This window comes from Epinephelus fuscoguttatus, linkage group LG2 (genome assembly GCF_011397635.1).
Source record: "Epinephelus fuscoguttatus linkage group LG2, E.fuscoguttatus.final_Chr_v1".
NCBI classification, from domain to species: Eukaryota; Metazoa; Chordata; class Actinopteri; order Perciformes; family Serranidae; genus Epinephelus; species Epinephelus fuscoguttatus.
The window spans coordinates 25,603,823-25,617,227 of record NC_064753.1 but is presented as its reverse complement, the minus strand read 5'-3'; the positions used below and the strand labels follow the sequence as shown (position 1 = coordinate 25,617,227).

Here is a 13,405-nt window from a genome sequence, read left to right as displayed (position 1 = left end):
GATACATCTCCACAGACATAAGACAGCACAGTGCCACTGGCTAAACGGAAATGTGAGTGTGTTTTTATTTTTCTAGTTACTGCTTCACTGGTCAGTGTGTGTCTGTGTGTTGTCATGATGTCCAATGACATTTTGTCAAATCTCCATTTTTTCGATGCTGTATCACAGTACCGCCAGACCCTGTGTCAGCTGGAGTCAAAGTAAAACGCAACTTGATCATATATTCTTTATAAAACAGGGGCTCGCAGTCTGACACTGAGATGAGACGAGGCTGGATCACTTTGATGCTGAAGAAAACTTCATGAAACGTGAAGATTCTCAGGCAACTTCTGGAGTTACATGGAGCTTCTTTATTTTATATTCAGGATGGGATGTGCTGAATATAAAAATATGTGTATGTTAAGCATTTAATTAAAAAACTGTTATTTTCTTTTTCATTCTTTTGCTGCGATTTTAGAATTTTGTAATTTATGCATTTCCTTTGTTTGTCTCCTGCACAGAGAAACAGGTTGGAGAAAAGGTTGTTGCATCAATGCTCAAAAAACCACAGAGACACTATTGGTATGTATGTGTTTGTTTGACAATAGCACAAACAATGATCTACGACCTACCGCAAGTTAAGTACTTATGTAGCGCACAGCCGCGGTGTTACACAAGCAGCAGGAACGATCCTCATAGATTCACTCATTCATGTCGTTTAATTTGTGAGACAGCACTGTGTTCCATTAGATTTCATTCACGTAATGTGGTAATGTGTGGCTGATCGCCAAGTTGATTATTTATAAGATGTTGTTTATTTGTTTGCCGGCTTATTGGCTTGATAGCGTCAATGATATTTCAGAGGTTATGTGTGAATGAAATGATTTTAAGTCATGATTTGGGTTTATTTATGGAAGTATTTGATTAAGATTTGATTACTTTTAATAACTTACAGTATCTGTTTGAAGACAGGGTCACCTCTAAAGCTCGGTCGATTGTCTCAGACTCTCAACATCCCCTCTATTTTGAGTGTCAGATGCTTCCATCAAGGTGGAGGTTTTGCCTCCCTAAATGTAGCACTCAGCGTTACAAATCATCCTTTGTCCTGTCTGCTATCCCTTTTCTAAACCAGCGGTGACCACTAATTGTCCATGATTTATTCCTGACAGTGTGTAATACTGCATTCTGTGTGTTCTGTATTGTACTGTCTGTTTTGTTTTATTTATGACAACTGTCTATATCCCAAATTGCACCCTTTCCTTTATCTGTCTGAGTGAGAAAGTGCGATAGTTTATATAAGCCAGACTGTTAGAAACACATATATTAAGGCACGCTATCACTTGCATGCAGACCACATGGAACCACACATGTTTTGAAGTTGCCTGCAGGGTGCCACAGGAGTATCATTTGAAGCGGGTCAAATGAGGCATGTCAATTAGTGCCTCTGGGCATCAGTATTTGATCAAGATTCTCCTCGCTGCCAGAAAGAAGGCTATCACAGAGAACTAGTTCAAGATTGTTGCACCAGATTAGAAATGATGGCTGACCATTACAGATGATATCCTGGTGACGGAGAATCTCACACTAAAATTAAAAGGAAGATTTTTTTTGCAAAAGGCTGAGGGAAACAGTTAATATGTGAATTTAGGAAAGGCATAAAGAGTAATGTTGTCTAAAAAGACTGCAGACTTGTTCCTCCCTTTAGGCTTTGTTCAACTTTTTTTGTATTTTCTTTCCTTTTCACCTTCTATAATTACACTCTAAAAAGAAAGCAATAAAGATAAAGTAAAAAAAAGAAATGTATGCAAATTTGCTGCAGCTGCACTATTTTATATGCTGTACCTGAGGTCTGTCTCATGAAGTAGGATTATTGAGTTGGCATAACTGAGTAAAAACCAGAACAGACATTCAGTCTATATGTTCCACATTTGGAGCGAGAATATTCACTTTTGGTTTCACCCTGCAGTCATTGAGCTAAATGCATTAGAGCTGAAATGGCTTGTTTCAACTGATCAACACTAAATGTTCATCAGCAGCCATTTGGATAATTGTTTCAGTTGTTCCTATGTTGTTGTATTTAAGCAAAATCACCAAACATTTCCTCCTTGCAGCTTCTTCTTTTGTCTCTAGTGATAATAAACTGAACGTCTTTGGGTTTTGGACTGTCAGTCGAACAAAACAAGCAATACGGAGACGTCACCTTGTGACAGGCATTTCCTATGAGGCTTGACAATTTTCTTTTAAGACCAAATGATTAATCAAGATTAATCAACGGTGAATACAACTGTTAGTTGCAGCTCTAAACTTTATTAATAGTGCACCATGAGACAGCTGACTGTCACAAAACATCTGAAGAAACTGTGACAGCAAAAACTGACAGACTGACTTATGACAGCTATGTTCCCTTCCAGACGGGTACAGAACTTGTACCTGTGAATCTTAAAAGTGGCACCGTGGTGACTCAGGTTTAGAGAAGCTGCCTTCTTTGCTTTTGTCTGGGAAACTGGACAAATACCTGACTACGGTATATTCTATATGTTAATTCTCACAAACAAGCCAGCAAGGCTGGTGCTCAGACAGGATGGAGTGATGCATTAACACAGTGAACCTCTGCTACAGTGAATGTCTCAAACACTGTTTTGCCTGCATGAGGCTTCTGCTATGTCCAAATGCATCTACTGGACTAAAAGCTCCCAAAACCACCAACACTGGCAACTGAAGATCAGTGAACTTCAACTTCTCGTGGTGGAGGTGACACCAGACAGTGTTTCAGTATTTTTCACTACAGCTATTTTCAACATGCAGCTATATTTGTCTTCTGCAGAAATCTTTCATCCTGATCCACCTGCACCCCAGCTACATACTGCAGACAGCGCACTCCGAGGGAACTTCATATGGGGTCTTCACATTGATTCTAAGTTGGTACTGTCTCCACATGTCAAGTATATGCAATGTGGACCCTGTTTACACTTGGTTTTAAAATGCCCCTTGGGCAATCTCAAGCGGACAGCGCTAAATCCGACCTCATAGCATTGTGATCTGATCATTCAAACCACTTGCCAAGTTGGTCTGCGACACACTTGACCGCCAATCTTTTGTTGTGTAGCGCTAATGCATCCCGATGCTTCCCCCACCAGGACATAACAGGAAATACTTCATCAGTGCAGGATGTGGTTATTGTTTTGCTGACAGTGTGCCAACGCTCGAGGTCATTGCAAGTCACAAATGACTTTGTCCTGCCAAACGGTTGGAACAGATGGTACATGTATAATGGGTGTTAACATTTAGTACTTTTTTTTTTAGCCAGCCGGGGTGAAACAGATCTGGCACTTGTCTGGCAACAGACTGATGTAATAACTGTGCGCTGGGCCCTTTGACCTTCTAGTAGAAGTGATCGTAGGCAGTAACGAAATCTAAGCAATAGCTGGACACCTCAGAGACATCTGATGGACACAGGTGTGAATGGCAATGTGTCTCGGTTGTCCACTTCTGTTCAAATCACTGAAACACATTTTAAAACCAAGTGTAAACAGGGTCTTGGATATTTGGGAAATGCTACTCTCAGAGCAATTATAAAGCCGTCCAAACAGACAAAACAGTTGCTGTCTCGTCGCTCCCCAGGGTCACCGCCAGCAGACACAGGGAGGGTGTCTGGGGTTTCATTTAAGACTGAAGGGCAGCACAATGAACTGAAGCAGCCTCAAAGCACAGACGAAGCCGTTCTGCATGGGGAGTATCCATTCATGAGGCTGATACACGAGAACATCACTGCAGCCATCGATAAATAAACTATATTTTTTAAATGTCAGACAGGGTTATGCAACTACTTTTGGAACTGCAGAATAGTGGTTGTCATGGAGTCTAATTTCTCCATCCCTGATATGTAATTTCCTTGAGCTAACTTTGGTATGTATGCTGAGAGGAAGGTGAAGATTTGTCTCGCCCATCTGATCAACATTTAAATGAGCCAGGAACTTGTCATGTTTTGTGCACACTTCCCATTTAAAATGTCAATATTAAATATTTACTTGTTTATCAGTTTCACTGTGTATGATCTGATAATGCCTCTTGTGAGGGTTAATTTGATTAATATTTTTGTCAAAGTATAATTAAGTGCCATTTAGCTCCAAATGAGGGGAGACTGATGCCACTTGGGCCAAAGTGGCACTAATTCCAGAAATCCTCCCTGACTGGCCACAGATAGCAGGTGACAGGGTATGAAAGGTTTTTTCGAGACAGCAAACATGTTGGTCTGTTTTTTACTCACTAGGTGGATGGAGGAGGGCCAGTGTATTGTGTACTGTGATTATTTTTCCTACTAATTTAGTTGCTTCCTGTGTTCGGGGGGAGTGAACATGTGGCCATCTTGTTGAGCTGGAGCCTATCCCTGCTGACATTGGGCAAGAGACGAGGTACACCCTGGAAAAGTCGCCCGACTATCATAACACATAGAGACAGACAACCATTGACGCTCACATTCACACCTACAGCCAATCTAAAGTCACCAATTAACCTGCATGTCTTTGGACTGTGGGAGGAAGCCGTAGTAATTTTTATTCTTATTCTTATCATTATTATTATTATTATTGTTATTTATTGCCGTCTCTTGTATTTTTGTACTTGCATGCCTAGTTATCTAATTTTTTTAAGTTTAATTTTGAAATCTTTAATCTGACTCTTTTTCCTTGACTGCTGTAACACTGGAATTTCTCAATTATGGGATCAATAAAGGTGTATCTTATCTTATCTTAGTATCCGGAGAAAACCCACACTGACACAGGGAGAACATGCAAACTCCACACAGAGGAACTCCTCCACCCTATGGTTCAAACCAGGAACTTCTTGATGTAAGGCGACAGTGCTAACCACTGCACAACAGAACAACTGTACCCAAAACTACAGTTAAATCATTCCACAACCAGAAACCATGGGTTAACAGAACTACCCTGCAGCCAACAACTTAAGAAGAGCTGAAAAAGGACTGAATTGCGGTGCACAAGCTGAAGGAGCTGACACAATCACATTTCACCGGAGTTGTACCTGTTACGATTTCATGTGAGAAATTAATGAGTCAATGATTGATGATCTTAATTCTCCTGGTCGGTGATGGCAATCAAGAAACATTTAGTCATTTTCATCTGCAGCTAACATCACAAGTATCACTCAGTATCTCTGAGTGGCCATTTCAGAATTCAACTTAAGATAGGGATGAGCTCATTCTGAAGACACGCCACACTGTTGGTCTATTACGCCCTTCACTTCTTGTTGTTTTTCCTCCATAGTGCTGCACATCACTGGGAGGACCAGAGAAACCTCAACCACTTCAAATTCCCTGTTATCTATTTGTTGCAGTTGTTAATCAGGGCCGTGAGGGTTTGTCGGGCTCGTTTCCAGGGCCTGTTACTTGTGGTTGGCGACAGTTTCAAAGCAGAGATCCATATCTTTCCGTGTATCCTGTTTCTCATTCTTGATCTCCGCTGATTATGTTGTCACATTTATCAGAGCTCTAAAGGGAAGCCCATGCAAAAACAGATCTTCTATATTTAAGAAGTGCATTCTTTCTAAATCTGAAGCCAATTTTCCCTGTGATTACTTTTTTATTGTTTTTTAATTGCTGGTGCTTGGTTTTAATTATGCCTCACTGGTTTAATTCTCAAAGCTATAGTAAAATGCAATAATGTAGGTTTCAGTGTTTACAACAGCGCTTGATAAAAGAGGCAAGGGTACCAAACAATGTTAGTATTAAGTCTGAAGAGTGCTGTATGGGGGGAAAAAGAAAATAATACCCCCCAAAAAACTGGATCTTTTGCAGTTGTATCACATGATTTTCCTCAGCAGATGAGGATTGCCCAATAGGCATGTTCAGATTTAGGGACAGTTTCAAATTTTGGGAAATTCATTTAATTGCTTCAATGTGGACAAGAGGAGGAGGGGATCAAACCACCAACCCTGAAATTAGTAGACATTCATTAATAATACGGTTAAATCACGACTTAAGAGTCCTCCTCCACTCAATAATGTGTTTTTCTTCTGTTTATGTCCCCGAAAATGTCTGAGCTTGATTATATGGACTTGTGTCTGTGCAAAGTTTGCCACTAGAGAGGTGTTTTCACATTCCTCTACTGAAGGGGGTGACATCTGTACACGTTGGATTAGGTACGACACTAACATGAAAGCTAACTACTGTCTAATACAGGAAACACGTATTGAAGGGAGAACAGACTTCAGCACAATACCAACAAAGAAATCTGAAAACCCCAGCACAGTGTCAGTACAGAGAGCAGAGTTAGCATTAGCATAGTCAAAGTTTTAACAGCAAACATTCCGGTGTGTGCAGTTTGTTGTCGTAAACCTAGAGCTTTCTTCTGCTATCTATGATAAACCCCATTGTAGCAGATATTATTGTCTGTTTCACAACCACTAACGCAGTGTCAGCCACTGCCAGTTAGCCTTTAAGCTAATAAACAACATAAACGAATAAAACATGCTGACTACATTTATTAATCTGATACATCTGGTAGTCGCTGATTTTGGTGCACAACACACTCCTCATCTGTGTCTGACTGAAGCTCAAACATATTTGGCTGAATCTCTCCCATGTCTCCTCTCATGCTAACGCTAGTCATCTTGATGTGCCAACCTAGTGCAAGCAGCAGTAATGGGTGCAGCAGAAGCCAGATCCCGAATTTCTCAAGGAGGGAGAAAGAGCGGATCTGCTTGCAGTGCCTTTTCAGTTGTTTTAAATATTATGTGGAATCATGCTGAACAAAATAACAGTATACTTGAAAACATGTCTGAAGGAGGACTTCAGTGGCTCATAAAGAGAGGCACAAGATATCCAGTATAGATTAAACAAGTGGCAGCAGTGTGTCGTGTGTGTATGGATAATATTGTTCTTCAGTAAATCGATGAATGAGCGTGATGGGAGGAGCTTGGATGGTTAATAAGTGTTCAACCCTCTTGTGTGTGCATGTGTGTGTGTGTGTGTGTGTGTGTGTGTGTGTGTGTGTGTGTGTGTGTGTGTGTGTGTGGCAACCCAGTCTCACTCCCTACTCTTCAAATACCGACGCGTGGTCAGTGGCCCTCAGCATCAGACACTGATGTACCAAGGCATCTACCATAGTATAAAAAGCAAGAAAGTCTGCATAGGGCGAGGAGAAGGGGAAGCTGATGGGTCAAACAAACTCTGGACTTTCACCCAGGAGTCTGTTATTCATGTCCTGTGTGCAATCAAAAGTCAATCAAGTTATTTTATTAACATAGTGTGCTGGTATGTGTACTGTAGCACACAGTGCTGATGACATATGATGTTACATTACGTTCGTAGAAAATGCACCTATTTTAAGTCAAACCACAATTTTTTTTTTAAAACTTAACCACTTTTTGCTGCCTAAACCTTATAACACAGTGTTTTACCAACATTCTAAGTTTATTTTAAAAAGACTACATGCATTTAACGAACTGAAACTGTCCACTTCCTGTGAAAACTGATGGTTTTATGAAGAGACATAATACATGTAACAGGTGGCGACTAAAGTAGATACAGGTAGGGTACCTTGCGCGTCATATTTTAACGCTGATGGCAACTGACTGAGCATTGGTATTTGATGAGTTGGGAGTTAGAAGGTGTGTGTGTGAGAGTTACCTTGCAAACACAGTCCCACTCCCGCCGGGGAAAGTGTATGGATGTTGCTTTCTGAAGACATGGCCAACTCTGCTACAGGGTATGATCTCCAGGCTACCACCACACTGCCACACTCGAAATGAGATCTCTGAAACACACAAACACAAGCGCACACACACAAACACACAAGGTTACCTTTGTTCTGACAAATTGTTTCCATAAAAATACTACAGCTGATTATTATAAGCAGAGCGTAAGAAGTCTTGTGGTGTCGTTAACTCAGGACGTCTGCACCTCATTAATGTTTTCAGTGTGTTGATGTTGTCATGTTCCCTCTCCAGCACTGTCTGCATTTGAATAAGTCTAAACGAGCACACAAGTAAATCAGTATCTGAATTGTCAATCCATCTCCGAATCATTGCACCGTCTCGAGAAAACATGAATCATTCTGTTTATTCGCGATGATTTCCCAGCTGAATTCAGACAAAGGCAACAGGGAGACACAGCTGTTATTATCTCATTGTGCTGTTTGCAAATGATCTCCATTGTGTACACTATGGTTATTTTCACTCAATACCGACTGTAATCATTATCACATTAACACTGTAATTTTCTGAGATCAAATGCAGTCTGGAAGACTCTCTTAGCCAGATATGGCCACCAAATTACTGAAGGATTTTCTGCTCCTTTTCATGATCCTGGCACGGAAACCAAAAAATGAGCTCATGAGTTGATCGCACCGTGAGAATCATCACTGGTGCGAGACAGTGCAGAGTTTACACGTGAGCAAAGCTCTGTTTTTCAGAACAAAAGCATTTAGAATAAACCAAAAATACAAATATTTACCTGTTTAAGGCTTAAAGGAATAATTTGACATTTTGGGAAATACAATAATTTGCCTTCTTGAAGTATGATACCACCCACATCTGTACTTCGACTATGAAGCTGCAGCATTTAGTTGGTTTAACTTAGAAGACTGAAAACAGAGGGAAGCAGCTACCCTGACTCTGTCCAAAAGGTAAGACAGTCCACCTACCAGCCCCAAAACACAAATTGTTATTTTTACATTTTACTTTATGTTCCGATTAAACAAATGAGACATAACACTTTTTGAAAGCAATTTCACTATCGTCTGTATAAATTTTATCTCAGTTGGTGTGCACTCCTGTGATCCTGATCGTTCAGTGTAAGCATGGGCAGATTATGAGACAGTGGGCCCCTGGATACAGAAATGCAAAGGGCTCCACCACCTCTCCTACATGGGAGGAAGACACACAGACTTTGTGGAGGTTTTGCATCTCTTTTGGTCACTATGCATCTTTTTGTGTGTATTTGTCTTCTTGTGGTCATCTTAAGTCTCTTTCTGGTCTGTATATGTTGATTTGGCATTTAAGATTTTAAAGATGAAGCCAAGGGGGCCCCCTGACACTGTGGGTCCCTTGGCCTGTGCCTGATAGGCCCGTTCAATAATCCATCCCTTGGTGAAAGGTGGTCATTCAACTCAGTCCGAGCTGTCTTGCGTCAGTCTTTTCCTTGTTTGTACGTTCCAAAAAAGGCAATCACACTTATAGTATCTAACTTTTTAGTCCTGGCTAATGCAAATACTTCAGTGTAGTTCAATGACATGAACACTGTCAACATCCAAAAGCTTCACCTAAATAAGAAGCAGCACAGTAAACATGAACGAGTCTCTGTGGAGGCACAAGAGTGTGAACAAGTTTCGGTTTTCTTGTGGCGTGAACAAGAGTCTGTGTTTAAGTCTGCGTGTATCCAAAAACAGGGACTTATTTTAGTGAGAAATTTTAACTTTTGAAAACTGTAATCTTCTCATTCCTACAGTCTCCTCTCACTCAAATAGCGCAGCTAGCTAACCTTCGGAGGCTGGTAGCAAGTTGAGGTGACATATCCAGAATGTACGAAATTCTTGGTGCGAAATTGTATGAAAATACAGTAGGAAAAGACTATTATTAAATTGATGCCAAACTGACAAGAATGCTGTTGACATATGACACCTTTCATCTTGAATTTCTAGAGTTATGTGCTTTTGTGGACATGTGAGGAGTTGTTAATATGTCTCATATCTTTAAGTGAGTTTGGTGTCATATTTTACACTTGGAGCAGGATGGGTAATGATCTGAAAAGGAATCCAGTTGCAGTCTTGCAAATATTGACCCTGCAAGATGTCCAGCCTGTGCTAAATCTTAAAGAGAGTGACTGAAAACTGAAAGCATTGTTTTTAGATGTGAGAGACTTTAGTCTTTCAAAGGTATTTATCCTTTCAAAGTCTCCTAGTGTATGGTAGGCATTAGAGGTGCTGGTAGGCAGACTTTATGACTGTTAGACAAAGACATGCTGGCGGTTTCCCCCATTCCCAATCTTCGTGCGAGGCTAAGCTAACTGGCTGCAGCTTCATATGTGCTCACAGACATCTCTGGTATCAATCTTCTTATCTGAGTCTCACAAGAAAGCTAATAACTGCATTTCCCAAAATGTCAAACTATTTCTTTAATGCCTCTGGCAAAACTTCTGACACGCCTGTCACCTCTAGAGGCTGATATTTGGGGAATGAGACAGTCTGGGTGTAACACATTACAGCAGCGAAGTGTATTGATGGTAAATGTTGACAGCTTATTTTCTCTACCTGCCACTTTACTTTCCACTCTTAATCACACACACCACTATTTGTTTTCTCCTTTCTTTCACTCACCTAGATTTTCTATTCCTCTGACATCCAATTACTGTGTCGTACTTTCATCTCCCAACCACCATCATCTGTTTACTGTGATTCTACTGACTCCATGCTCCACCGTGACTCTACTGAATTAGCATTTGCACTTTTTAGCAGCACTTACCGAGGTTCTCTCCTCCCCACACATCCATCATCATGTCATACTTTCCCAGCAGCTCAAAGTACTCCTTATCCATGACAAATAAACCTCCTGCTATCATCGGAGTCCTGCAGGAGGGGAGAGAAAGAGGGCAGGAGGATGGGGCGAGGAAATGGGCAAGATTAGTAGTAGGTGGAAACTGGCACACAAAAGTGAGTCAAACATGTATGATGACTTCAGTAGATGTGCGAGTGTGTCTGTCTTACTTTATAGGGGCGATTGGGTTGCCTTGTCTGGATCGTCTCTGATCCAGGGTCATGTAGTCCCATTTAAACACCAAATTCCAGTCAAAACCTGCCAACACACACACACACACACACACACACACACACACACACACACACACACACACACACAAACAGAGGATGAAAGGACAATGTCAGTATGACCATTAGCTGGGATTAAGTAGAGGTCTGGTTATCTAATTAGATTTGGCAGGTTCAGATCAGTTGACTGGATACATCTGCAGCTGCCTGATCTCACATGTCTGTCTGTGTTCATGTGTCAGCACAGAGAGAACAGCTCATAAATCTGACCATGTGCATGGCTGTGTCCTAGTTTTACTCTATACAGTAATACTAGAAAGCAGAGGAGGAGACATAAAAGTCAGTTTATCTGTATGAGTGTACTACATACTCAAAATGCAGTAGGAAATAGTATCTAAAAAGTACCACAGTAGACCACATATTGGGCCATGGCCTGAGGAAAAAAAATTACATACACACTAAAAGACGAACAAGAAAGCTTTCAAACCATCTGGGGCCCATTTATAAATTGCCTTCAGGACTAGTGTTGTAAAAATATCTATGTATCAATACACTTTCTGCAACAGAGGTCATTTAAAGGGAAATTTTGGTTTATTTCAACCTGTCTCCTAACATCCTAAATTTGTTTATATTATTATTTGTCTATATGTTCTCTGACATTTATCCTAACAACATGAGGTGGTCTTTGTGGAAAAAAGCTTGTTTAGTGGACTAACTTTGCACTTGAAGGTATGCCCTTTCACTTACGTTTTAACAGGTCTGACGCTACTATGCGCCCCGGCTGTATCTAGGCTAACGGCTAACATGCTAACTATTATTTTTATGTCACTAGTCACTTGAAACAAATTTAGGACGATAGGAGACAGGTTGAAATAAACCGAAATTTCCCTTTAAGCCATTATTGTAGATGAATGTGCAGCAATATCTGTGTTGACTTATACTGACTTATATATATATAATTACTGTCAATATTATTATTATTATTTCACCATTTATGTAATATAATTTATGTAATAAATCATTGTAATTTATGTAATAAAAATGTTTATATTACAGTGAAAACCACTTACAGTAATGATGGTTACAGTCCGAAAGGATTAAAAAAGCTTCGGACAGAATCATTCACATACAAATGCTGTTTAAATAATTTATAGTGATCAAGTAATCCTCTTACAGTTTCCATTTTGAGTTTTGTCATACATGACAAAATATGGAAACAGTGAAAAATGCAGTCTCCTTGAAGCTTATGGCTGAGGGAGACAGAAGATGAATGCACACAGGGACAGCACCTGTGGCTGAAACCATCCTTGTGAAGTGAATCTATAACACCCCTTTAATGCCAATGTAATAAAACAGCCGTACTGTATTGTGAAACAGTCAGTAACATTAAGTAAATAGTGAAGCTGTCCGATTCATCACCTTATACTCATGTAATACCTACAACATAAATGTCTGACAGGCAGTCGGAAAGGAATGCAGATGAGATTCTTCAGGTGCATTTCTTTAAGTACCATCATTAGCAAATTAACATGATATGCTAACAGTCAATTTTTCGTATCACAGTATACAATTTACATTATATATTTATAATTATTTATATATATATTTATACAACAGTGCACCACTGCAACCCTGTTTGTAGAAAAAAGGAATCAGTATGCAGTGTGGAGGGCACAGTTTATGTCCGGTAAGCTGTTAAACTAAACATGCACTGCGTGTGTGTACACAACCAAAGTGTTTGTCTTGGGCGTGAGAAAAAGTCACAGCAGCCTTACGTGAAAACTGCTTAAGAGCACAGGATCTCAAAACACCAGGTATTAACACTGCTGAACTGACACACAGGACATCGTGTGTGTGTGTGTGTGTGTGTGTGTGTAGCTCTCTACTTGTGTACCGTACCTCCTTTCAGATCAGCCGACGCTCCGACATACTGGAAGTTGTCCATGTTGATTACATCAATGATGGGAGAAACTACTCTGGTCTTGTCCTGAGAAGGAAGCACAGAGACAAAATATTTCATCAGAGCGTTTTCAACAGACTTTGGATGGTAATAACAGAAAGTGTGGTGCATTGATAAAAAAATGAACTAAAAGTCTAAGATGACCATATTTTTTGTCATTTTCGAGCAGACGTAAATATTTCCCTCAGCACCAGTGACTCATGTTGTTTAGTTTATGCTCTGCATTTAGTTTATCACTGTGTTTATGAAGTGTAACTGAAAGTAAAGCTGCTCTGTCTCTTCCACACTAAATCACTCCCACAGAGCCACATCACGCAGGAGTTTGGAGACAGAATTGCTCAAGTGGCCACAATGACAACAACAGAACAAGCCTCCAGGTACTGACTGAGTTTATTTATTTTGGGTTGAAACCTTTTGATATGACACACGAGGTTTCACCCACACAGACGGCACTTCTTCTGATTTCTGCTTTGTATTGCGTGATTCATTATTTAGAAGTGCAACTAAAGCAAAGAAAAGCAAAGTCAATTACTTTGACAGCAAAATGTTTCAGATTTGGCTCCGGGTGCTTATTAACTGGGGAATGACAAAACACCACGTTTGGGAGGATCAAATGCAGAATCAGACTATTTTCAGACACATCAGATAAATATTTAACAAACAACCTCCATTTTACACAAAGTGCCCC

The 13,405-nt window shown here is 40.2% G+C and overlaps 1 protein-coding gene across 1 annotated transcript in view; it reads right to left on the bottom strand.

Moving 5' to 3' along the window:
* galnt2 (UDP-N-acetyl-alpha-D-galactosamine:polypeptide N-acetylgalactosaminyltransferase 2) overlaps positions 1-13,405 on the bottom strand; it is an 88,605-nt gene that overhangs the window by 13,310 nt on the left and 61,890 nt on the right. The window contains exons 8-11 of the mRNA XM_049598037.1: positions 12,657-12,744; positions 10,698-10,785; positions 10,456-10,559; positions 7,625-7,751 (exon numbers count right to left, since the gene is read on the bottom strand). Of these exons, the coding sequence (XP_049453994.1) occupies positions 7,625-7,751; positions 10,456-10,559; positions 10,698-10,785; positions 12,657-12,744 (407 nt within the window). The remainder of the gene's footprint in view (positions 1-7,624; positions 7,752-10,455; positions 10,560-10,697; positions 10,786-12,656; positions 12,745-13,405) is intronic.